The 27,416-nt window shown below is 38.8% G+C and overlaps 1 protein-coding gene across 1 annotated transcript; it reads left to right on the top strand.

The window, feature by feature from the left end:
- Nucleotides 1-1,220: 1,220 nt before the first annotated feature.
- On the top strand, nt 1,221-26,851 carry LOC122057955 (ENHANCER OF AG-4 protein 2-like). Its single transcript, XM_042620326.1, has 10 exons — nt 1,221-1,294; nt 1,517-1,723; nt 16,091-16,230; nt 16,970-17,082; nt 17,233-17,420; nt 21,318-22,053; nt 22,300-22,819; nt 25,650-25,742; nt 25,842-25,953; nt 26,555-26,851. The coding sequence occupies exons 1-9, from the start codon at nt 1,221-1,223 to the stop codon at nt 25,916-25,918; spliced, it is 2,148 nt and encodes a 715-aa protein (XP_042476260.1). The 3' UTR covers nt 25,919-25,953; nt 26,555-26,851.
- Nucleotides 26,852-27,416: the final 565 nt, after the last annotated feature.

Genomic DNA, 27,416 nt, shown 5'->3' on the forward strand with positions numbered 1-27,416 from the left:
ATGGGCTTTTTAGTTAGTGGTATATCATGGGAGAGGTAATAGTTGTTTAGTAGTACAAGTTGGTCCCTGCTAGGGTTTAAGTTTGGTCATGAAGGCCCGAACCCACCTTGGTCTGCCTGGAGCCCAAACCTTGTCTAACTCGATTATGAGGGTCAACCCGACCCAACCCTGACTAGGGTTAGGCTGGGTCTGGGTTGAAACTTAGGCCCAGGGGCCTAGCTAGGCCTAGCCCAACCCAACTCGATTTTAATCATGATCTATTATTGTGTTTAGTAATAGTGCTCCCCTCCCCTAGGCCCACATCATATGTTACACAAGCCACATCATGTGTTATACAAGCGTTACACAAGTTGTCTATAAGACTTCAACCCCACATCATATGTCTGTATGACTTCAACCCATGTCATGTGTTACACAAACCACATACTTACACAAGCCATATACTCTTACCTATTGAGCTAAGACAACTAAATGGCCAAGCTATTTCCCCCTTTTTCTTTACATAGGTTGTCTTTGTTTCTCCTGTCATGTATTGGTATGAATTTTAGGTACAATAGCAATCATGAATAATTGGGCCAAAATTTGGCATTTCTAGTATTTTGGGAGATGTGGTGATGCCATGTGATTAAAAAGTCTACCTTATAACCAAATTGACAACCTTGCCTATTGCAAAATTTTGGATTAGGGGTGGACAAAGGCTGGCCATAGTCATAACATCTCCCCATCCCCCCTTTAGTAAGTATAGGTTTAACATCTGTGATCCTTTGTAGGAAAAAAAAAAAATACAAGACCAGCCAGGGTCAACCTGACCCAACCCTGTCGATTGGGGTTTTTTGAGAAACCCGACCCTGTTTCACCCCTAGTCCCTGCTGCTCCTAGTTTATAAATTGGTAATAATTAATAACCATTATTTACTATTGGCAATGTTAGTAGTATTAAATGCCTTAAATCATCAAACAATTATTGTGGATGTGATTGTATGTAAGAAAATAAAATGGTAATCATATTCTCTTCACATTATTTCCCAAATAAAGCTTCGGCTAAAGACTGCTAAAAAACCTTAGGATATGCTCTGCAACTTTCCCTTTCTGGAAAACCTCTACTATCTCCACCCCAGTGGCGTGAATACCTTTGCCCTTATGGCATGTAAACCTCAGCCGTTGTGGCATGTGAACCTTACTTTAGCTCTCTCTGTCTCTCCTCCTTGTAGGTGTTCTGCCATGACCTCTGGTAGTCCACCAGGCAGTGATGGTGATGACAATGAAGATGGAGATGAAGAGGACACATTGAAAGTGTACCTACCCACCTCACAACTTGCTTCCACCTTCACCACCACTATACCCACAACCCAACATTTTTGCAACTAATCTACCCCCCACACACCCTTCTTTCCCCCAATACAGCTTTGAGGTCGAGTCGGGTGATCGACATCATGAAGGCTCCGACGACTCTTTGAAGAGGAAGCTTATCTTGCTGGTTTCCCATGATCTACCCTTTTCTGTTGTTGCCTTTGTAGATTGTCCTATAGGTTTCTTGTTGCAATGATGCTTGAAGTCTCCCTATTGGGTCTGTTCGTCATTACAGTGACAAAAGCGTTCAGAGCTGCTGCTGGAGTGGTTCACAAGTCCCTAAACGTGCACATTGGGCAATGCTACTCTGTGCTTCTGACAGCCGACAAGGAGCCTGAGGACTACGTGATGATGGCTTCCACTCGTTTCACTAAGTACACGCTCCCTAGCACAGGCCTTATCCATTACACTGAAAACAAAAGTTGGCCTCTCCCAAGCTCCTTAATGCACCAATCGGTTGGGTCTGGTCATTGGATCAATTATGTTCTTTTCGTTGGAATCTCACCCACACCACCCAGCTTGCCATTAGTGTCGTCATGGTCTTTGGCAAGCTCCATTACACCATTTTCATCTCCCACGTCCCCACCCACTACACCCAAGCTTGTAGAATACTAACGTCTCTAACAAGGTGCTTGAGTACGACTAGTCAAGGTTGAGCCTGCTGACTGCCGTGGCGTCAAGCGACACCAGAATTGAGGAGTTGATTGGACTTTGGTCCACCTTGGCACTACCCCTGCGCATGTCCCATCAATAATCGTCCTCCATCACGTCTTGTACGTATCTGTAGGTGATGTTCGACTTGAGTCATAATATGGCAGGCATCAGAATGTCTTCTATACTACGCATGTTGTGTGCCCAAGTGACACTGCATCCTTGGCATGAGAATCTTCGACGATATTGAAGAAGAAGTCGTGGTGCAAGGAAAAGTTTTCGCTTGTATTTCCCCCTCACCTTGTTGGTTTTTTTGACTCCTATAGATGCTTGTTTTGCATCACTTGCCCTATTGGCTATGTCTACAACCTTTTCTCGAGAGACATTATTGATTTTTCCCATCTCGTAGTCTGGAAGAATTTGTCTATGGCATGTACGACAACATGGTCATATTCTACTCCTTGGTTCCAGGTACCTCCTATCCAAACCTTGTGTATTTCATGTCGTTTATCTTCATAGATTTCCTTTTTACCCAAAAAAAAAAATTTCCTTCCCTCTACCAAGGTTCATTAAATTGTAAGACTCCAATACCAAAGATATCATCTTAACTTATCAAACAATAATAAAAAAAAAATCATCCTAAAATTCACTCCATAAAAACAAGGGAAAAAGAAACCTAAAAGACAGTGTGGCCCTTGCACCCAGACACAGTGGGGGCGAGATGACTACCTACCCCTCATAAAACGTGAAATCTTGCCTTTGTTTATGCTTCTATTGATGCTCTCATTGGTCACTGTGTTGGTCCAGGGGCCACAATGCCTTTTAAGAACCCTCTCCCAAAAAATAAAATAAAATATAAAAAATCGAATGAAGAATAAAAAACAATAAAAATAAAGGAAAAAAGAATGCTACCAAGTTTCGTAATGTACACTAGCGTCTCATTGTAGTTTGTGTCCATCTCTCCCCTCTTCTTTGTTAAATGATATATTTGTCCCCTATTGTGGGAGGAGATAGACAAACATAAGGATGCATTAGTGTAGGCTACATAACTTGATAGTGTTTTTCTCCCAAAACTAAATTAAAAGAAGGGAAAAAGAATTGAGTCTGTGAGCATGGTCTACGCCAATGCTCTCATATGTCTATTTCTCTCTATTTCTCCTCATGTAAAAGAACTGAGTCCTTGTTTGAGAGAGGACAGAGATAGACACAAGAAGTGTTGCCTATGCTATAACATGAACGGAAAAATAGATTACATGTGAAAATCTAACAAGGGAAAATCATCAACTTGATAGATCACTAGCCACATTTTGGATCAAATTTGATTTATGAAAATGTAATAAGAAAAAATTAATTGGATGGATCACTTGTTAAATTTTGAACTCAGATTCATCTATATTCTCCCCTCTTTGTAATGTATAAAGATGCCTCCATGTATATTTCCTCCAAGTATTCAATACTTTTAGGATTTACAAAATTTAAACTCCATCCGACATTCCATGTGATAGATTTTTATTTGGGTCGGCCGATATACTTTACTAAACAATAACATGCCTAGGAATCAATTTGGAGCCACTCGTTTCAATCTCTCTCCCAAGTCTCAAGTCTGAAGTCTGAAGTCTGAAGTCTGAAGTCTGAACTCCAACTCTAAGCATGTCTGGAGGAAGCTGAGCCAAAACCAAAACAGAGAAGAGAAGAGAACAGAAGAGAAGATTTCTCTGTTCGATGGTTAGTGTTGTAGCGCACAGATTCCGATTGGTACCTCAAACGTTGCCGCCTTTCGCTTCTCCTTCTCCTTCTCCTTCACCTCCTCATTTTCCATCATCCACTACCACAAGGCCTCCAAGGCTTCGATTCTCCGCCGCCTCCTCATCTTCATCCTCCCCGATGAACGCGCAAGCTGGAGAGCCGAGATTCATGGAATTCCCGCATCTATCGGTTGTTCATCGGAATCTAATGGTGGAGATTGTCTCGGCCATGGAAGGCAGGCTTGGCTCCCAACTCCGGTCTCCCACAGTCCCACTGGACGTCCAATTCTTCCAGAACCAGAGTGGAACTTCTCAAGGTTCTCTTCACATCAGAACCGGCGACGAGTTTTCTTCGGTAATTTTACTTTCTTTTTTCTTTGTTTCCTGTACTGCAACCGAGTCGTAACTGGTTGACTCGGCCGATTATGCTTGGCTCGCTTCGGTTTATTTTCAGCTTTCAGTACCCTTTTTGGGAGGGGAAAAAGGGTTCTGGACTAGCCCTTTGTTTTTTTTTTTTTTGATAATAAGAAGAAAAAATTAAAATTAAAGATGATAATTAAGTACATCAGTTTGATATTGTTCATAGTTCTTTCTACGTATAGCTACCGTACAAGCTATAGACAACATATATTTCATGACTGGATGCTTTTCTGCCTCTTTGTGGTGGAACGATATAGAACTTGAAAGATCTTTGATCTTGGAAAATGTGGCAAAACGTTGAAGTGCCCATGCATCCTTAGTAGGATATGGAATAATATGAAGTAACTCCTGTTCTGAGAACCAAACTTCATTTATATTCCATCCTCTATTGAGTGCCATCTTTATTCCTTCCAAAATACCTTCCGCCTCTGTCTCTTCTCTTTGAGTAGTTGTAGTAGGATTTGTGTAGATGATCCTAAACTTACCTTGAAAGAGAATTCCATACGCTCATCCTGAAGCTGAATTCAAAAGATTAGTTGCATCAGCGCAAACCAAAATTGGGTATGACAAAAAAGGGTAGCAAAAAGCTTGTATTCAAGCTGGCCAGACCATCTATATTGAGTAACATAGTATCACTTAGGCTCACAGGATACAGTTTGAGATAAGCAATCCATCTATTAATATTTTTTTAAAACTAATTCAGGGTTAGGAGTGATTTTGGATGCAATTGTCTCATTTTTATGTTTCCAAATAAAATATATGGTAAGAGAAAAAGCATTAAAAAACCATTCAATATCTGACCGAGATAGCTTATTAGAAAGAAATATTTTACCACCTGCACAAGAGAGATTGGATTTATGTTTTGTAAATGTAGACCAAGAGATCAAACCATCCAAATCTGCGATGTAAAATTGCAGGTTAAGAATAGGTGAGAGATAGTTTTTGATTGGCAACTACAGAACACACAAGAATTATCAATGCTCATCCATTTTCCCAAGATGTCTTGTACTGGTAATTTGGTTTTCCATTATGTAGGTATCTCCAGAGAAATATCTTAAATTTTGGGTGGATTTTAGTTTTCAAAAAAAATTCAACCACTTGTGGGGAATGCCCCTCAAGATGTACCGATTGTCATTACTTGAACAGGTATTGATAAACCTTGCTCCAGCACGGGTAGAATAGGAGCCATTGGTGGTCAAGGTGCATCGTCATTTGTCACATTTGCGTACAGACTGATATTGGTGATCTCCCTGAGTGTGTGTGATTGTAGAGAAGAGGATAACAATTCCAGATTCCAAGAATTATTGTTAATGAAACGATTCACCTTGTCAAAAATGTTAATGGTTTGGGAAATGCTGGTAGGAGGGGTAATTGTACCAGATGGAACCCAAGGATCATACCAAAAGAAAGTACCAAAGTCATTCCCGACCATAGATATAACAATTTTTGGACTGGCCTATTGTTAGATTTTAAACATTACTGATACTCTTAATGTTCATTCTTAGCAACCCATGCAACCACTTTGTTCTTTTAGGTCCCATTTGATTCAATGGAAATTGTTTTATAAGAATCTTTTAAAGGAAGGAATTGTGTTGGAATAATGTGAGAAATCATTTTAATAACATTCAGTACAAAAAATTTGACCTCTTGAAGTATTTCTGGTTGGCCTAAATATCTGTCGTGTGGCATATTGGAAGAGGCCAAAATTTTGTGGACAAGTAGATCTTAGGTCCCCTGCTCACATGTAGGGGTGCAACAGAGCCGGGTTGGGCTGGGCTTCTTAAAACCCTAGCCCAACCCTGAGTCCCCTTAACTGGGCCCAAACCCACCCCTGACCCTGACTTAGGGCTGCAAAACTTCAACCCAGGCCCAACCCTTCAAGGTTCTACCCAACCCTTACCCGCCCTGATTGGCCTTGATTTTTCAGGGTCGGGCCAGGATGACCCTGATTGACCCTGACCTTGACCCTGACCCTGACCCTGACCCTGACCCTGATTGACCCTGGTTTGCCATCAAGGGCCGGGTATACCTTGATCTTGACCCTGCAAAATATGAAATAACTAAAAAATAAAAAATATTCATAATAAAGAGGAGATAAAAACAAACACAAAGTCACAAATTACTTGTCATGAGGAACATTCAAACAATATAAATAACTCCAACTATTATGGTAAACAAAGAGAAGATCATCTTAAGAAAGCAAATAATCCAAAAAATTTCAATTATTTGTCATGATGAACAAAGAGATCATCTTAATAAGGCAAACAATCCGAAGATCTCAAAACCATTGTCATGTTAAACAAAGAGGAGAACATCCTAAGAAAAGAAAAAATCCAAAGTCAACATCAGGGGCAAAAACTAGGGCCGGGTCAGGGCAAAATCAGGGCCAAAAGTCAGGGTAAAAAAATCAGGGTCGGGTTCAGGGTGAGCTGGGCGGGCCGAAGACATCAACCCTTACCCGCCTTGACCCTGACTCCGACTTAGGGTCGGGCCAACCCTCAGGGCCAAAATTTTTGGGTTAGTACTTGTTCGGGATCAAGGCGGGCCAAGGGTGGGTTCGGGCCGTCAGGGCCAAACTTGCACCCCTACTCACATGTCAAGTTTAAGCACAAATAGAGTTTGCCAAGTAGCGTAATAGATTTTTATAAATCTAGGGCTATGGGAGAATGCAGAGTAGTGGTCGGAGTACCATAGGTGTGCATGGACATACCTAGGATGCGCCCTAGGATGCATGCCAATTCATTGGGGAGTATATGGTTGAATTTGATTTAGAAATTTGAAAATTGGGTTATCTAGTTCATCCACTATTTATCCAACAGTTGGCTGCCACAACATCCTACCACATGGCAAAATTTTGTGGACCATAAAGGGGAGCTTTTCTTGACGGTGCCGTAAAGCGTCACTTTTCTTTTAGAGGCTTTTTATTTTTGCTATAATTTATAGGCTTTTGAATGTTATTATTTTCCACAAAATTGATTCCATCATGATTAACCATATTAATGCCACTCATGATGGTGGTCTCCTCACTCGTGACTGGATCTTTTTTCCCCTTGATCTTCCATACCTTTCATGTCATGTAACAATCTGCCATGCCCAATAGGCCTCCTTGTCATATATACCTTACCAAATTATGCTTTCTTCCCTTTTACCCAAAAAATATAATATGACTAACAATTTTATTTTTATTGGATGTTTTTCTCTTGAAACGAATAGATCTTAGGAAAGCCAAATACTAGAGCTTTTAACACCTCCTAAGTCCAGATCTTGTATATTAGCTCTTGTTTTCAATGACAAAAATAGCTGTCAATGGTTGATCTTGAGTAGTAGTCTTCTCTTGTTTCACCCTTTTCAATCACAAGGATAAGTAATTTCGTTGGTTGATCTTTAGGAGAGAGAGATACTGCAAAGTGATTGCTTTAGATAGCTGGAGTCAACCATAAACAAATAAGGTGATATAGAGGATGATGTATCTCAGAGAATTAAAGTAGGATTGATGAAGTGTAGAAGCGCATCCGGAGTGTTGTGTGACTCGCTTATTCCTGTAAATATTAAAGGAAAATTCTATAGGACACTCGTAATACTGGCTATGATGTATGGGGCGGAATGTTGGGCACTCAAGAAGTGTAATATAGATAAGTTTGAGTGTAGCAAAGATGAAGATGTTGAGATGGATGTGCGGAAAAACTAGGAGGGATAAAGTAAGGAATGACCATATTGGAGCTGAATTGGGAGTTGCCCCGACTTAGGGCAAGCTCCGAGAAAGTTGTTTGAGGTGGTATGACCATGATCAATGGAGGCCTTGGGATGCACCAATAAGGAGGAATAGCCAAATTTAGATAGAAGGAACTAAAGAGCTAGGGTTAGGCCTAAAATGACAATAGGAGAAGTAGTGAGGAAGGATATGAAGAGTTTAGGTCTCGACTCTAGTATGGCCTCAAATAGAGCTGTTTGGAGGGCAAGGACTCATATAGCCGACCCGATTTAGGTGACAGGTTTCTGAGATGTTGCCGTGTTTCTTTCTTTTTTACTTTTATTATTATTTTCTCCTCTCATAGCTCCATGTAGCTGACCCCATTTAGTTGGGAAAAGTCTGAATTGTTGTTGTTGTGTATGATTAGGCCTTTTGGTAGAAGTATCAAATGAGAACTAGTTAAAGAGTCAAGATGCTGTCAAATATACAATGGACTAAGGTGCTTATTGATATGGACCTAAGAGAATGTACAGGAGATGACTGCGAGCATTGAATATGTTGAGAATGGCCAAGAGAAGTAGACTGAAATACTTGAATACAGAATATCGTCAAGATGTACAATGTATACATGACAAAAATGAACCTAAGAAGAAGAGTACTTCAAAGGTGTAAAGGTGACCGGTGACCTGGGAGAATGTGAACTGTGAAGAGTATTAGTAATGTAGGACTAGATTGAACACCCAACTAGACCCAAAACTGAAGGAACTTTTAAACCAAAGAACAACCAATAATCACCCAAAATTAGGTAGCAAACAACAGTCCAGAACTGAGAGTCGAACAACCCTTGTAAATCAGAATTTTCAAACGAGAATCTGGAGTTTCTGAAATCAGAGATCACACCAAAAAATGGACTAACCAGCAGCAGGTATAAAGTATTTAATAAGCCACAATCAGAAACAAATGCCACAGGAACAGGTAAGTCAAACCAGATCTGAAATCTGGGCAGAAACACAGTCGGCCAGAAGTGTAGAAAACCTTAGATCAGATAAACCCCTGGTCTGATGGGCCTAAGATTTGGATCGAACCCTCCTTCCAGCAAGGGTAGTACTCGATCCAAATTGGAGGCCAATCAGATGGCTAAATAGTCCAGTAAGGATGATCGATGCTTAGGGAATTTCTGGAAAAATTCTCAGATCAGAAATTAAAGAAGATCAGATCACTTACCTGAGATGGCTGAAGAAGAATAGTAACAATAAGAAGAGGAATAAAACACTTGAAAGGAACCTCTTGGGCTTCACACCGCAAAGAGTCAATTGGATCAAACACCAATTCCTTCAGCCTTGATCAAACACAAGACAAATCTCCATGACGAAGACAATAGCAACAACCATTAATTTGTTTGTCAAAATCATCTAGGCTTTTAGGAGCCTCCTCTTCTTTATTTATAATGTTAATGGGGAAGGGAATTATAAAATAGAAGGTTCCTTAAAAAGAAACCAAATATTCTCCTAATACAATAGTTACTAAAACACTGAAATTAGAAACTAAGTGAAATTAGAAACTAGTTGAAAAAGGAAACTAACTACTAATGACTTGACTCAATTAATAACTTGACTCCTAAAGAAACAAATATAACTCAAATCAAGCCCAACTAAAAAGGAAACTAATGAAAATGGAAACTAACTAGTAATCTCGTATTCAATCTTAGACCCCCCTTTTAGACCCATAAAAGTGGTCTGTTATATTCAAACATATGGGATCAATGGCCTAACATGTATGGAACCCAACCCTAGGCTTATTCCTAATAAAACAAGCCTATTTTGGTAGTTAATCTGCATCAATTAGATGGCCTATATGAGGGCCCAAAATCATTAACTCTTCGTGGTAAGCCCAGAAGAGAAAGAAGAAGGGAAAAGAAGTGTAGAAACAATCTTCTAGTATATAGAGCTTGTATGGTTCCACCTATCAAGGAGGATAAGAGGTTTCAATTAAATTGATCGAGTTGTGGATTTATCATGAGTCCCACACATTGTTGTCAAGGCGATGTCTAGGTGACCAGGTGGTGAATGGGTGCCTAGCTTTCCTGGGCAAGGTTGAGCTAGGCGCTACCATGCAGCCGAGTAGGCAACCATATATGTGCCTAGGCTCTTATAAGCACTTTTTTTTTTTGGGTAATTTTTTATAAAAAGACTATTAGAGAAAGAGTTAGAGCTCACTTAGTATGAGTATTGAGGACATGTTGTTTATTTCTTTGGGCTTATAGTGTTAATATTTGTTGAGTAATTAATTTTTCTTTTTTGGTCTTAATAATGTCATATTTTGATATAAACTAGGTTCAAAAGCAACAAGAAGTATGGACCATAGTTCGCTCATCCAGTTCCTAGAAGTAATATTGCTTAGGCTTGCCTAGGTGGTTTGTCAACTTTGGTCCTGCACCACATATATAATGTAAGATAATTCATGCATTGTCAAACTAAAGATATAGTCACCACTTAATCCTTCCAATTAAGACCTCTCATCCTAATCTAGATAACCTTCAGATGTACATCTCCTAAGCTCTACAAAAGAATGTTTATCAAAAAAAAAAAAAAGTCCAATCATATTTGTGTTTTCTTGCTTGTTAGGATTTCCAACTCCGCCAATGTTTTGCTGCCAGTCCCAAGCCTGGATAAAGGAGGAGGATTGGTGCGTTAGGTTGGCAGTTGGCACCAAAAGAACATTAGCCAAACCCTTTTGCATGGATCCTAGAACCTTATATTTTCGACCTTATACCAAGGCGCCCACAAGAAGCGATGTGCTACACTTTGACCAAGGTGTACTGAATAGTGAACAAGCTAGGGTGTCCCCTGAAAGTGGCACACTGCTTCGGCGCTCAATTGTGGTGACAAGTAGGCAAGGGTTCTCACACCACAGACGAGTGTGGGTAAAGAAGCTAGTCCAAAAGTGTAGAATTGGTGAGCATCTTAAAACATAGGATCTTTAATGGTTAAGAATCTAGAATTGATAGTAAGAAGGATTAATATAGCTTGTATTCAAAAGACTAGATGGAACTTGGAAGGGTAAAAAAAAAGAAAAAAAAGCTAAGTATTTGGACGACTTTGAACTTTGGTTTACTGGGGATAAAAATAACAGAAGTGTGGTGGGTTTAGTTGTGGATAAAGATTTGAAAAATGATGTTGTGGATGTTAAAAGAATTGGTTATAGGATTATATCCACCAAGCTTGTGTTGGATAAAGAGGTTATCAATATGATTAGCGCTTATGCATCCGAAATAGGATTGAATAAAAATAGCAAGATTCAATTTTTGGACACATGGATGGACTAGCAAGGTTTTAGTCAAGGAGAATTATAGGGGGATCTAAGAGGGCATGTTGGAAGAGATCATATAGGCTATAAAAGAGTACATAGAGGATATGACTGGACTTTGGTTTTAGATTTTGCTGTGGTTTATGCTTTATCCATAGTAAACACATACTTTCAAAAGAGAGAGGGTCATTTAGTTACATTCAAACTGGCCAAATAGATTTCTTTTTAACTAAGAGGACTGCTAGGCCGTTATGTAAGGATTGTAAGGTTGTCCCGGGGGACAGTCTAAAGACTGAACATAGTGATCATGGATGTATGTCTCATAACATCGAATTGTAAGAAAGGGGAAATTTTTTGCCCTAGGATAAGGTAATTGAGCTTAAAAAGAGAAAACTTGAAATCATTTATTGATAAATTGGTCAAACAAGGAAGGTGTGACTTTGATGGAGACACTAATATGATTTGGAATGGGATAACTACTTGTATTAAAATTTAAAAAGGTTGCTAAAGAGTGATGCAGATTAATTACCAAAATAAGCTTGTTTTATTAGGAATAAGCCTAGGGTTGGGTTCCATACATGTTAGGCTTTTGATCCCATGTGTTTTGAGTGTAATAGACCACTTTTATGGGTCTAAAAAGGGGGCTCTAAGATTGAGTACGGGATTACTAGTTAGTTTCCATTTTCATTAGCTTCCTTTCTAGTTGGGCTTGATTTGAGTTATATTTGTTTCCTTATGAGTCAAGTTATTAATTGAGTCAAGTCCTTAGCAGTTAGTTTCTAATTTCAGTTTTTAGTAGCTATTGTATTAGGAGAATATTTGGTTTCCTTTTTGAGGAACCTTCTATTTTGTAATTCCCTCCCCCATTAACATTATAAATAAAGAAGAGGAGGCTCCTAAATGGCTAGATGATTTTGATAAAAAAATTAATGGTTGTTGCTATTGTCTTCTACATGGAGATTTGTCTTGTGTTTGATCAAGGCTGATGGAATTGGTGTTTGATCCAATTGACTCTCAGCGGTGTGAAGCACAAGAGGTCCTCTTCCTTAACTCATCTTCTTCTTCTCTCAACTACACAAAGTGTTATTGATTTGCTCAAGTTCTTACAGGTATTAAATTCAGTTTTCCTTCTCAGTTCTGCCCAGAAAATTGCATACTTTGTTAGCAATTTTCAGAACCTGCGTAGACCTAATTCATCATTCCATTAGTCCCCTTATTATCTGCTTCTATTCTGATTTCTGACACCCTATAATCTGAGATTGATATTCTTAATCTCAGATCTGATCTCATCCTTGTTATTAATCTGTTTTGAACTATTCTGATATTTGATCTAATGTTCTCCAAGAGTATCCTGCAACATTGGGACTAGGTTGACTTGTCAATCCTAGTTCTACATTAAGTGGTATCAGAGCAAATTTTCCTGCAATTTTCTAACCATGGCAAGTCACATCACCAATGCTGAGTTGCACAAATTGTATCGTGAGTTAGCCGAGAACCAAAAGAATACTGATGCTAGGCTTGAGAGGACTGAAGCCAAGTTTGATAAGTTTATGGAAGAGATGATTGCCTTTATGAAGAGGTCCGACAAGCGAGCTGAAGAAGGACCCTCTACATTACCTCCTCAGCTCAACACTTTACGGATCGAAGATACACCTCAGAGGCAGCAACTTGATCCAGTTGTTCCCCAAGATGTTACTCGGCAATTTTTTGACAGAGATTATGGCATCAAAGTTGAGGTTCCCGAGTTCAGTGGTGAAAAGGGACCTGAGGAATTTCTTGACTGGCTTACCAAAGTGGAGAGAATTTTTGCGTATAAGTCTCTTCCAGACGTGAAGAAGTGTGAACTCATCATCACCAAGTTTATTGGGTATGCATGTTCATGGTGGGATGATGTACTACATGCAAGGTTTGTCAGAAGACTTGGACCCGTTATCAATTGGGAGGTCATGAAGCAAATCCTGACTGAAAAATTTGTTCCTCTTAATTATGAAAAGGTAATGTTCCATAAATTACTTAACTTGCAACAAGGGAACAAAGATGTGGATTCATACACCCTCGAATTCCACAAACTGTCTTCAAGGTGTCGACTTCAGGAAACAGACCAACAACGGGTGATGCGATATATCAGTGGGTTAAGTACTGAGATTCGACTTGAGTTGGCTAACACTGATTTCAGGTCTGTTGATGTGGTAGCGGCACATGCCAAGACAGCTGAAGAGAAGTCCATTTATTGGAAGGGTATGCTCAAGACTTCTTCAGTTTATAGACCTCCACCACGTATGGAGGAAAAGAAGCTTGAAGCTCGTAGAGTTGAAGAAAAAAGGTCAGAGTTCAACAAGGATAGTGTTGGGGTGAAGAATATCATATGCCATAGTTGTGGCGAGAAGGGTCACTATTCTAACAAGTGTCCCAAAAGGACTTGTTCTGTGAACGTAGCAGAGAAGCAACCAACAGAGAAGAGTGAAGATGAATCTCATTTATATCCTTATCCCCTCGAGGACGATGATATTATTGTTGATGAAGATGAGGATGTAGAAGCTCATTCAGCTAGCCTTTCATCTTTTTCGAACAAACTAGTTGATAAGGCTCCTCTCTTCAAACAGAAGGGTACTCTCCTGCACGGCTCCGACCCTATTGATGTTCATGCAATTGTTGATACTGGGGCAGAAGCAAATTTTATATCTGCTGAATTTGTTTGAGCACACAACCTTCCACAGAAGCAGCTTTTCAAGAAGATTCACGTGCGAGGTTTTGGACCCACAGCTCGAGAAGAGGCCACTGCAGTTGTTCGAGTACATCTACAGTTTGGGCCACTACAGTACCATGTCACCTGCTTGGTCACCTCATTGGCGCACTGCGACATTCTTCTAGGGCGACCTTGGCAGCGACATGCAGGCATTCTCTATGATGGCGCACGGAACACTATAAAGGTGAAGCAAGGAGGTCGTATGTACTTAATGAGGCCACATGCATTATCAGACATGCCACGTCGTCGACTGACTCCTGCTCCGGTGACACATCAACCTACTCTCCCTCCTCTTGGAGTTATACTCCCTTCTATTTCGAGATATGTGCCACCTCATCGGCGAGCGATTTACAAGGGAATCTTGGGAGCACGACCTAACTCGATGGAGTCGAGTTTTTTTAAGACCGGGAGAGTTGATGCAGATTAATTACCAAAATAGGCTTGTTTTATTAGGAATAAGCCTAGGGTTGGGTTCCATACATGTTAGGCTTTCGATCCCATGTGTTTTGAGTGTAATAGACCACTTTTATGGGTCTAAAAAGGGGGCTCTAAGATTGAGTACGGGATTACTAGTTAGTTTCCATTTTCATTAGTTTCCTTTCTAGTTGGGTTTGATTTGAGTTATATTTGTTTCCTTATGAGTCAAGTTATTAATTAAGTCAAGTCCTTAGTAGTTAATTTCCTTTTTCAACTAGTTTCTAATTTCAGTTAGTTTCTAATTTCAGTTTTTAGTAGCTATTGTATTAGGAGAATATTTGGTTTCCTTTTTGAGGAACCTTCTATTTTGTAATTCCCTCCTTCATTAACATTATAAATAAAGAAGAGGAGGCTCCTAAAGGCCTAGATGATTTTGATAAAAAATTTAATGGTTGTTGCTATTGTCTTCTACATGGAGATTTGTCTTGTGTTTGATCAAGGCTGATGGAATTGGTGTTTGATCCAATTGACTTTCAGCAGTGTGAAGCACAAGAGGTCCTCTTCCTTAACTCATCTTCTTCTTCTCTCAACTACACAAAGTGTTATTGGTCTGCTCAAGTTCTTACAGGTATTAAGTTCAGTTTTCCTTCTCAGTTCTGCCCAGAAAATTGCATACTCTGTTAGCAATTTTCAGAACCTATGTAGACCTAATTCATCATTCCATTAGTCCCCTTATTATCTGCTTCTATTCTGATTTCTGACACCCTATAATCTGAGATTGATATTCTTAATCTCAGATCTGATCTCATCCTTGTTATTAATCTGTTTTGAACTATTCTGATATTTGATCTAATGTTCTCCAAGAGTATCCTGCAACATTGGGACTAGGTTGACTTGTCAATCCTAGTTCTACATTACTATGGCATATGCTACAGGACTGTGGATATTCTCTTGTTCAATGTTATATTGGTTTAAAACCAGTACCGTCTAATTATCTTATTGAGCTCTCCAGATATCAAACGTAATTTCAAGAGGGTAGCAGAGGGTCAATGAAAAAAAAATCTTTTTGTGCTCAATCACACAATTTATTGATTGAGAGAAAAAGAGATTACAAGATAAGAGTTGACAGCAAAGGATGGCCACAACAGAAACAAAAGAAAACCAAGATAAGCAATCCCTCAACTAAAGCTAGAGACCTTTGGGTTACAATGGAAATCATTTCCTGAACAAAAACATTTCATTTGTAGCCTCGTAGCACCTCTCTCAATGGCCTGGTTATGTAATCTTTTGCACAAATTTCCTAAGGAGTTACTTCAACCATCTATCCCATGAAGTCTTATTCTCCATTTCCTAGAGGAAATTTCATCCTTTCTGCCTAATTTTCGAAATATTCTTCCATAAACCTGTTCTGTAAGGAGTCCTAACTTCTCAGTTATCCCACCCAACAAGATCCACCCTAACTTCGACGTAATTAGCATTCTCTGCCAGAAAGTATGTTCTCACCACTGAAATTTTTTTCTGCATGCCTACTTTGTAAGGTTTTATTTTATTTATTTACTTATCCTACCCAGCAACATTTATCATATATTTTGAGAGAATTACCATTCTCTTGAGAGATAGTGTTTCTTCTCCTAGTTGCCAACACCACTTGGTAAGGTTGTAATTATGAAAGATTAGAGATAAAGTCGATGCTTATTTTAGTCATCATTAAGAAAATGAATATGCTGAAGTTGTTCTGAGTAGGTGAAATATGCTTTGTTTGGTGATTTACATTATTAAATCCTTCACTGTTGCAGGTTGTGGAACTTCTCATCCAAAAGTTGGAGAGTGAGCCAAGTTGCCATCGCAAGGTGGACCTGTTCTTTCTTGTGGACTCTATCACACAATGTTCTCATAGTCAGAAAGGTAGGATCTGGGAATGAGTCTATCTGTGGCATTAATAATGCAGATATGGTTTTTTTAATGCCTTCTCTATTTGGTACTATAACAAGAACAAGTTACATTGGTTGTTTGCTATTATTGGAACAAAATTTGTAGTTGATAAGAGTGTGATCTAGATTGATCTCTTTTGTAATCTAGGAATGATTAGTTCAAAATAATCTCCTTTACCCTTAAGAAAGAAATTCAAATTATTATTTTTTTTCCCTTTTTTAAGAATACCTTCTTCCTGACTTAACAACAACAACAACAACAAACTCAACCTTATCCCAAATAAATGGGGTTGGCTACATGGATCCGTGCAAAGGCAAAGAGAAGGTACAAAAACAACAACTGAGAAAAAGACCCAACCTAAATGGGGTCGGCTACATAGATCCGTGCCCTCCAAGCAGCCTTGTTTGTTCATGTGGAAGGTATTTCTTAAGACAAGTTTGCAAAATAAAATTGCTTTTGATTATCTTTGTTTTGGTCCTTTGGATTTTTTTCCCTTTTCATAATTCTCCTTGCTGCTGTATTTCTCCATACGTGTTTTGATTGATTTGCACCCGTTGAAGGAAGGAAGCCATTACCTTTGTATATTTTCTGTAGTGATTTTTTTATACAAATGATACAGCAGACAGTACAAATTGGTCGTAACTTATGACCTTGTGATACTTAATTTAACAGCTGTGTGAGTGGTTCACTGTTTGTTCTGATATTTATTCAGGAATTGCGGGAGCATCATATATTCCCACAGTACAAGCAGCACTGCCTCGTCTTTTAGGTGCTGCTGCTCCACCTGGATCTGCCGCTCGTGAAAATCGTCGTCAATGTCTTAAGGTAATTGTGACATTCCTTTGATATTGAAAGAGTATTTTTTTGTTGTGCTGATTAAAAAAAAAAAAAAAAACCAGTTTTGGTCAATATACTTTTGACTGTGAGGGTTTACCTGAACTGGAAACTTGGTACTTAACAAAATCTCTTTTTCAGGTCCTGCGGTTGTGGCTTGAGCGGAAAATTTTACCTGAATCACTTCTTCGGCGGTACATGGATGATATTGGAGTTTCAAATGATGATTTGACTGCTGGATTTTTTCTTAGACGTCCATCTCGATCTGAGCGTGCTATTGATGATCCAATTAGAGAAATGGAAGGAATGCTTGTTGATGAGTATGGGAGGTATTTGTCTACTTGATACTGTTCTTTGTTTTTTTTCCAATTTCAAAACTTTGTTTTTAAATCTCTATCATGGGAGTTAAGAATGGATATCATTATAAAACATGATGAAATATGCATAACCCTTCTTGTCTTTGGATGCTGAGATGAAAATTTATATGAAAAAGCTGTTAGGTATATCTTCTTTAGGTAATGTCTCGTTGCCTTATTTCACTCTGAATGAGTACTTCATGTTGATGCTTTTTTTGTTCTTTATGGTTTAAATGCTATGATCTCCATGACCCTTTCTTTGTATATGAATCCCATGAATAGTATTGTTCTATTCACATCCGTGAGTAAAGTATCTCTATGTGACGTGCTAACCACTGCGAGCAAGGTCTTCCCGTGCTTCAGATGAATCCTTGAGCCCAAATAGTGATTTTGCAGGCTCAGCAATCTGGTCATCATTCGTATTTATTCTCATTGTAGAGACACCGATGATCAGGCTGGAGCTTTTTCTGTGTGACCATATATTGCTATCTTTTTTTATTTTTTAATTTAATTATTTCAATGATTGACTGTAAATATATACGTAGTAAGTGACATGAAAATTTACTAGTGCAGACTGCAGAGACTTTCTCCACAACCCTCCCAAAAGGAAAAAGGAAAAAGGAAAAAGAAAAAGAAAAAGAAAAAGAAATACATGTTTATAATAGTCATTAGAAATTGAATATCAATTCTTTCCATATCTGACTGGTTGGCTTTCAACTCTCTCAAAATTAACACCCATCCTGAATGATGTTTCTAATATCTGTATGTATTCAAGGAGTTTGATGCATTTTTCTTTGCTTGTATATTCTGTTCTTTCAACAGTTCCTTAGGAAAGTTCTAAGAGGAGCCACATACTATTTCATGGATTGTCTCTCAGACAAAGTGCAAGTGTCCCATGAAATGGAGAGGTCCCTACTCCAACCTGAAGGAATTTCACACAAAATGAATGACAATAAAGGAAAAATAAATAAAAAAGGACTATCTTGACTGACCTCGCAGTGTAGAAATAGGTGCTTGATGGGTTTGTCTGCTTACTGGACCATGTGTCCGTTAAGTCCTTGTTTTTAAAACTGGACAGGCTGTCGGACCATTCAGTCAAAAGGGTTAGCAGACTGGCGGAATTTGATGGTCTCACTGTTTCTTGGAAAAAACCAGTACATGTAATATTTTTTAGATGAACAGTCAATATTTAAGTTTGTCGCAGAGGCGCTATTTTGTGTTTTAACTTTTAAGCTTTGAACTTGACGAATTCCTATGGTGTTTTATCCATGATTCTACCTTGTTTTGTGAGCAACTAATAAATTTTGGCCCATTCTTTCCAAACATGTGAACAGGTATGATGTTTTTATTTATTTTATTTATTTTACAGAGGCTTCTGGTGTGAAAACAGAAATGAAAATGTTTGTGATGCTGAAATGGACCTTTGATAGATAAGATCAAATCGGAAATAACCTTTGTCTCATACTACTCTCTCAATACATAGTCTCATATTATGAAAAACAATAAATGTTTGCTTCCATCGAACTTGAAGTGCCATGCTATTATTACTTATTATTCCATATGGTGAAGGCATATGCTTCTTTTTTTTCCCCACAAATACAAATAAATTATTACTTATTATTCCATATGGCAAAGGCATAGGTTTCTTTTTTTCCCCCTCAAATACAAATAAAAAAACTCATTGGCGCCAAGCGTGAGGGAATGCTAGACGTTTGGTAATTTCTCCTCCGACCAGGATAAAAGATCCCATTGAACTGGCTAAATAATAATATACAATATATATATATATATATATTGCTGTAATAATATACAATATATATTTCTTGGGAAGAGCTTTTGATGTTGCTGTTGTTGCTATGATATTTTTTGGATTGCGGTTGGTGTTCACTACCACTTATTTTTGCTCCTTTTTGTTTGGCTTTATTCGACTTGAAGATTTTTATACACTATTGCTGCTAATGGTTGATGCTCTTGAACTGATACTGCTGCTGGATTTATGATGATTGATTGAAGTTTTCTATGTGCTCATTGGTGTCAATGACTGCCATATATGTTCCAAAATGGCGCTCTGCTTTTAATGTCTATTCTTGTTGTTTGAAGCTGGAGCCCTTGCTATGGAGCCCTTGATATGTAAGTCCAGCTTGAGGGGGAGTGTTAATATATGTGTCACGATAAGGGGGTTTGTCTCTATCGTATTATAAATTGGTTTAGTTAGTTGTGCTAGGAAGTGCTAGGAAACATACACAAAGAAAGAAGCAGGGGGGGGTGAAATTGTTGAAGAGGAGAAGGGGCAAAATGCATGAAGAAGGCGAACTGTACTTTCAATTAAACAAAATGGAAAAAGGAGAACCGGGAGTTGATGAAAATGTGAGAAACCCAAGCAAAAAATCCAGAGATCCTGGACATGGAAAACCCACAGAGAATACATAAAAAAAAGTGGAAACCTTAACCCCCTTGAAAGTTGAAACCTCAAAAAGGAAAAGAAGAAGAAATTTATTTGCAGCACAAACCAGAACAATCCCACAAAACAGAAAAACCAGGAATCGAATCCATTGACATGATAATGTCTACTTTTCTGAAATACAAATTGTGCTACCCAAATTATAAAAACGCAAAACCATCCACCCGAAATAAAAGAAATATATATTTTTTAATTATTATCTCTCTTTTATTTACAAAGCTAGTGGGGGGGGGTCAATGGCTTACCAGAAGATGGAAGAGATGAGGATGAAGTGAACCCAGGAACTGACATGGTTAATTCTAAGCAAGAAGGGGTCGTAGGTAGCACCACCATGTAATTGCAGGGAAAGGAAGAGAGAAGGGCAGAAGAAGGCCAGACCAGAGAACTGTTATGAGGGAAGTTAGGAAAGGTCAAAATATAAATACATATAATGATATAAGAACTCAGGAGGGGAGGGGCGAAGGGAGAAGAGGTGGGTGACTGGGTGAATGACACTGATGGAATTTCCCTGGGGTTATTGACTTGGCTTGTCCTATCAAAATAGAAGATTGTCCGACCATCAGATGTTGGACATGTGTTGCACAGATGAGATTTAAGGGGGGAGGGGGAATGGGAAGAATTTCCAACTAATATGTTCTTGGTGTTCCTACTGAAACCAGTGGAGGCCATCAAATTTGTTCTCCGACTTGTCCTTTTCAATTTGCTAGACGAGAAAGTATTTCTTAATTGGTTGAAAAAATCCTTTATGGATGTTTTCTTCCTTAACTTCTTGCTAGACAAGGTCTAGGGTTCTAGTTAGCTATTGGTGTTACCCCACAAATTTTCTTCTGAAGAAAATTTACTTCTGTTAGAGAGTGGAACTTTCTCTTGAGATTATCAGTTCTTGCAAATTTTATCCACACTTTGCAGAAAGAATGGGAACTAGTGTTTCTAAGCTGAGAACTTAGAGAAGAATGGGCAGGAAACAATTTTGCTGTTTTCAATTAAAGTTGGAAGTTGTGATTACAAGAGTGCCAGTATGGATATTATTTTAAGCTCACAGCCCTACTAATAAGTAATAACAGAAAAGACTAAAGTCAGTACTGAATGCTACTAACTTGGGGTAATTTGTGTCAGAACATTGAATAACTTGAGGGGACCATGATATCTAATATTCCGGGAAAGTTGAAAATGATGATTCATGGGGCCCAGGAGAGAAGATAACTTGTGATCTTGTATGGTGGGAGAAAGAAGAAAAAAGAGATTCGCTTTATCTTTTAAATCAATATTTTACTTATGTATGCACTTCTAAATGCATGACATAATGTGTTTATGTCTTCCAGTTTTTACTAGCTCTTGCTGCGTGATGGTGAGGGTTGTACTCTGCCTGTCTGATGGCTTATTGTTTTTGTCATACATTTTTGTTTCAGCAATGCCACATTTCAGTTGCCTGGCTTTTTACCTTCTCATGTATTCGAGGATGAAGATGATATGCCTACCAATTTATGCAAGGATGCTGGTGACAAATCACCACTAGAAGCCACTCATGCTGTAGAAGATCTGGAAACATGTGCAGTTACTCCCAGTGACAGGCGTCACCACATTTTAGAAGATGTGGATGGTGAGCTTGAAATGGAAGATGTTACTGGATCTCCCAAGGATGGGAGACTCATGAATGGGAATGATTTTTTTGAATTGGATTCACAGCGACACAGTTCGGATAGGATTTCAGAATCAGCTTCTCATAATCTCCCTGAGTTGCCCCCTTTGCCTCTGGGTTCTCCACCATTGCCTTTAGGATCTCCACCTCCTCCTCCACCCTTACCTCCTTCACCTCCTCCTCCCCCACCACCTTCGTCTCCATCACCACCTCCACCACCACCTCCACTGCCATCACAACCACCACCTCCGTTACAGCCACCACCACCATCACAACCACCTCCACTGTCTCTGCTGCCTTCAGGTCCTCCACCATCATTTCCACCACCATTGCCACCGCCAACTTCATTGCCATCCCAACCACCAATGCTACCTCAACAATCATTGCCACCACAGTCGGTGCCACCTCAACCATCGCTACCACCACCCCAGCCATCACTTTCATCATCTTCACCACAATTGGTATATCAGCAACCTGTACCTCAAGATTATTGTAGGACTCAAAGTGTAAGTCTCTTTGGTTAATGTTTTATTATTAATTTTTTTTTGGATGAATAAATATATTCATTACCAAGCAGGAGAACAATATACGAGGGGAAAGAAGGGGGGGTGGGAGGGGGAGAAGAGGATGCCAAAGGCTTCTTCCCACAAAAACACTCCTAATAATAATGTGTTGTTATTCTTCTTCTTGATGAATAGATAGTACCTTCATTTTCAGGGATATAAAGGTTGACTTTTAGTTTTTGAATGCAGGGAAGCCAACTTCTACAAATTGCAGGAAGTGCTCCTCCTCATCCTAGCCATGCTAATGCTACTATACGGAATGAAATGTTTCCGCAGCAGTTACATTGTATTACGCCTACAGGAATTTGCAATACACGTGAACCATCTGGATTTAATTCCTCCAGACCATTTGAATTTGGACATAATGACGTGCATTTAAACCTCCAAGCTCAACCCACCCAACAGTTTCAATCAGCTAATGGACCTTTTGCCCAGAGGCCTTACCATCCTGCTCCACCTGCAGCACCCCCTGCAGCCCCCCCTGCGCAAACCTCGTCCAACCACCTACATTATACAAAGCCTGTTCATCAACACATACAGCAAGTCTATTCCCATCCTTACTCCACACCACCCCTTCCCAATGGTCGGAGGCAATATGTTCCTGATGAAAAATGGAGAATGCCTTCAAATGAATTAAATCCAGATAATCATCATGGCATGTGGGTGGGTGGAGGGAGAGTTTCTAATTCCGGGCCCTTTGCTCAGGAAGGTATGTGAGACTTTCTGGATATTTATGTACCTTGGAAAAATGCAATCATGATTCTTCATGAATAGAAAAGGAGAAAAATGGAGTCTGCCCAGAATAATTGCAGAGTAATACTCTTTTTTTGCATTGCTATTTTCTTAGTTTTTACACGTGGTGTTAATGTTATTAATCGATGAGATGAACAAATATTAGCTTTGTTTGATAAAGCAGCTACATTTTATCAGTCACAACGCATAGATCACATGGTATATTTGGCCCATCTATTCAGTTGGATCCTTGAGGCATTTTTGATGAACTATTTTTGTCATTGATGGTCTTTAGAAATGTTGCCACTTCTCCTATTAATAGTATGTGGTGAAAATTGGTACCTTCAGGAATTGGAGCATTGGTTTGGAATTTGGTTCTTTCATCCAACGAATAATTGATGTACGACTGCCTTTAAAGCTCCTGGCCTATAATGTTTATGAGCAATGCAGTGGAAGGAATAGGTTAATGTCCATTCTTGGCTTGGAGAACTAAAGGTGTTTGAATTAAATAGCCGAGTCCATCCATTTCATGGCTTTGTGTCTCTTTTTTTTTTTGGGGGGGGGGGATTGTGTTGGGGTGGGGAAAGTACGTTTGGAGAAACAATACCCTGTAGAATGAAAGATGTCTAGAGAAACAAAATCCTGTGGCCAAATGGATCCGAAGTTCCAAACCTACTGAAGCTTGGGATGCTATCTAGGGTTTTGGAGGAGGGGATATTGATGAGATTTAGGGTCTCTCACATATTAGATTATGGAGGTGAATAAAATATGTTAGGAGGGCTTGGTTCTTGACGATACTTGAAACAAGGGTGCGTGGGAGGATAATATGACGTAGAGGCAAGAGAGGATCAAGTTCTCTTTATATATTAGTGAAGTGTATGGCAGGTTTGGAAGTATCTTGATTGAAACAAGTTTTCTTGTGATAAGAGACTTATACCAATGGTCCAACAGGTTGGAGAGAAAAAAGTTTATCAAGATTAAGAGGCCAAGAACGATGAATAACTTAATAAATGTAGGAAGTGATTTTCTGATCATGAACAAGATAGATCTTAATCCAGGAAGTAAATTAAAGACCTGGAATTTGATACAGCAATGGAGAAAATCTTGTTATATGTGAATTTGATAAAACAGACACCAAGATCTTTTGATATGTGAACATTATCAAGATTGTAAGATGGAGTAACCCAAATAGCAGTGGCAGCATGATGGGCTGCTAGATTTATGGAGGATGTGATAGCCATCATTTTGCTTGGAGCACCTGTTGTAGTTCCCTTGTTGGGGATGTGGATTGGTAATCAGGTCTCCTTGTGTCCGTCTTGTTACTCTTTTTTGCTTCTATTGTTCACATCACCCTCTACAAATACTATCATAAACAAAGTCTGCTCTATGTAAAAAAATTACAGATATCATAGTTTTGATATTATCAGACATTATTGCTGTTATCTAATTTTGACTGGTAAGAATACAAAGGAACGAGTCGAATACGTCATATTATCATATGCCATATGGTTTTCGTGGGTTTCAAAATTTGTCATGTTTTTATGGGTACCTTCTCTCTTCAAAGATAAAAACTACATGTGGCTGAAAGAGTTGCCTGTAAATGAACCTTCTGTCACTGCTAAAGTTAGAAACCTTGTTCAGCATGTAAACCCAGCCAAAAAACAACACCCCCCCTCCCAAAAAAAAAGTTACCGATAAGGCCATAACAAGTAAGAATCTGTTTCATAAGCAGGGTTCAAAGTGTTGGTGTCGGGTATGGTATCGGAAGGATGATTTTAAGAGACTTAGCACATTATATCAGATAGACGCAAGATACATTAAAGATACACATGGAGATGGTCAGCAAACATATGGAAACACTTGGGATACATGAAAAATACAGTTGGGAAGCATAAAACCATAAATAAGTAATATATCAAATATATCAAAAAAGGATTATGCATAAAAGGTGACGTTTTTTACGTGTACTAATACAAAAATGATGTCATTTTCTGCTTGGGGAATATTATATCATGTATAAAAAAGCATAACAAAGTACAACAAGACAAGTGCATTCAATTGATTATGCATAAAAAGTGACGTTTTTTACATGTACTAATACCAAAAATGATGTCATTTTTTGCTTGGGGAAGATTTAGGGTTAGATGCATACATTTTTGGAGGGGAAAAAAAAAAACCCAAGTTTGATGCAATCATTTAGGTTGTGTAAAAATCAATATTTGTGCAAAAGATTCAAAGTTATAATAGAAAAATGTTTATGCAACAATTTGGTTTTGGTCCTTGATTTGCCAGCTCATTAACTGCTTGTGCCCATAGAAGCAAGGAATCAAATTGATTTTGGCAAGCAAATGATTAGAATGCCTTATATGAGCTCTCGGTTCTGTCACGGATCATATGTAGTTTATAATAGATGTATCGAGCCTATTGAGATCAGATCAGGTCATGTATCGACTTGATACAGGCGATACATTTTTTTAGGTATCAAATTGATTTTGCCAAGCAAATGATTAGATTGATGTGCTTGATTGTGGACAATAAGGGCTGTGGTGTACCTTAAATACCATGTGGATTGTTCAGAATGTACCTTTAAGCAGTTGACAATTTAGCTGCTCTGTTGGCTTAGAGTGGTCTGGTTTAGAACAGGGGACCTTAACTTGAAGCTGTTTCCTTTTGATGGTGGCACACTTGTGTTAGATTTGATATATGTAGATACTGTGTGGACAATGCTTTCAAAATATTCACCGTTATTTAAGTTTAAATGCTACTGGAGTTACCCAAAATACTTATGTTGAATCTTATCATGACAGGCTATTTTCGTCCACATGTTGAAAGACCTACAAATAATATGGGTTTCCAGCATCCTGTTCACAATCCTCTGCCATCGGGACCTCCAATACCAGGTGATCTTGACTTTTGAGTGGGGAAAGAATGCCTATGTCCATAAAATTGTTTAGTGCTTGAACACCTAGTATGAGCTATGAACAATTTGGTGTTTGTAGTTCGTCCAGGTAATGGTGTTGCCCAGATGCCCAGTAGACCAGACATGGCTGCTGTCAATTGTTGGAGGCCAGGTTAAGGTTCATCCTGCAGTTTGATTACTTTTGAGTCTCAGTAAGTAGTTTTCCTTTTGTAAGTTTTAGCTAATGATTTACTTGAAGAATAGATGCTTTGCTAACAACACAACAAAGCCTTATCCTAGCTAGATGCTTTGTTAACAAAGTAATGAATTAATGAGCAAAAACCTTGCGTTGCCCATAGAAGACTTATTGTTACTGCTGTCTCCTTGTCCATGTGGTGTACAAATTGCATATATTATGATCAGTCCAAGGCATACTGCATAAAGTGTTGCACCGTCTCTTGGATTGCAGGCACAAAGACTGTGCTAATATGAATGTCCTGGCTGACAGTTAAATGGGCTTCTTTCATATATATTCCTCACTCCTGTGTGTGGGTGTTGTACAGAAAGCTGTTGCTTTCTCAATTATCCTTTCTTTTAGCTATTTTCAACTATTTGAGATTGTCAATTTGGCATAAAAACCTAGGCCCTGCCCCTACCGAAGGATTGTTGCTATACCTGGATCCATGGAAAGAGACGAGGCACTTGCCTCAGAAGATTTGCGCCAGTTCTGATAAATGAAGTTTATTTGTTGTATGTTTTGGTTATCTTCGATGTAATGACTTTATTATTCCTTTGTTCTGTCAATCTGTTCAGTGAAGCTGGTGATGCGACACTGGGAAGGATTTTTGCACTCTGTGCTGCTTCAAAGGAAGAGTTATGCTCCCAGATGACTTCTTTCCCAACAGCCAGAAGCCACTGCAGAATGCTGTTGAGATGTGGCTAAGATTCTTGGCAAGACTCTGTATATTGTAACTTTTTTGCTGATAACTTCATGCTGCAGACAGTTGCTGCTGAGCGTAAGACCATGTTTTTGACTCATTGAGCAAAACCTGTTCTTGACTTCTGTAATTATACTGTTCATACAATATAAAGAAATTTATTTCAAGATAATGAGTTTTGGCGACTATAATGGTTTGTGCCTAGTGTATGTCTTCCAAGGAGGGCTTCTCTCATGGCTCTTTGTTTCACCACATAAGTGCTCATTGCTCAAACCTTTAAGAGCTGTATGATATATATGCCTTGTTTTTTTTGGTTGGGTCCCAGATCATGTGATTGGAGACCAAAAAAGCAAGAAGGTATGCCCACACTTGAAGGGCCTTCCTGCATTTCAAGAATTCGTGATCTGCAGATTCCTCGCGACGTAAAAAATCACATGTGTTTGCTAATTGCCACCTAATATATGTTGTAAATTTTCAAATGTCAGTAAGTTGTTTAAGAGCTGATAGCCATGCCGAAGTTGCAACCATTGGGTGAGTGTTTGTCAGAGATCAAATAGGTAACCTTATAATCTATATAACTCTTTTTTCCATTTTGGTTTCTTTCATGGACTGCATTGTAGTAAGTGGAGAGAACCTGAAACAATGGAACAGAGAAAATCTAAACCGGTTCTATGTTTAGCACAGAGACGGAATGTAAGCCATGGTGGTAACAGTGATAAACTTGCTTGGTTCAGAGA

This window comes from Macadamia integrifolia, chromosome 12 (assembly GCF_013358625.1).
Source record: "Macadamia integrifolia cultivar HAES 741 chromosome 12, SCU_Mint_v3, whole genome shotgun sequence".
Lineage (NCBI taxonomy): Eukaryota > Viridiplantae > Streptophyta > Magnoliopsida > Proteales > Proteaceae > Macadamia > Macadamia integrifolia.

Coding starts and splice junctions, on each gene's coding strand:
- LOC122057955 (XM_042620326.1), top strand. CDS start 1,221: ATGACCTCTGGTAGTCCACCAGGCAGTGATGGTGATGACAATGAAGAT. Junction 1,724..16,090: donor GCTTCCACTCGTTTCACTAA/GTACACGCTCCC, acceptor CTTTGTTTGGTG/ATTTACATTATTAAATCCTT. Junction 25,743..25,841: donor ATCGGGACCTCCAATACCAG/GTGATCTTGACT, acceptor TGGTGTTTGTAG/TTCGTCCAGGTAATGGTGTT.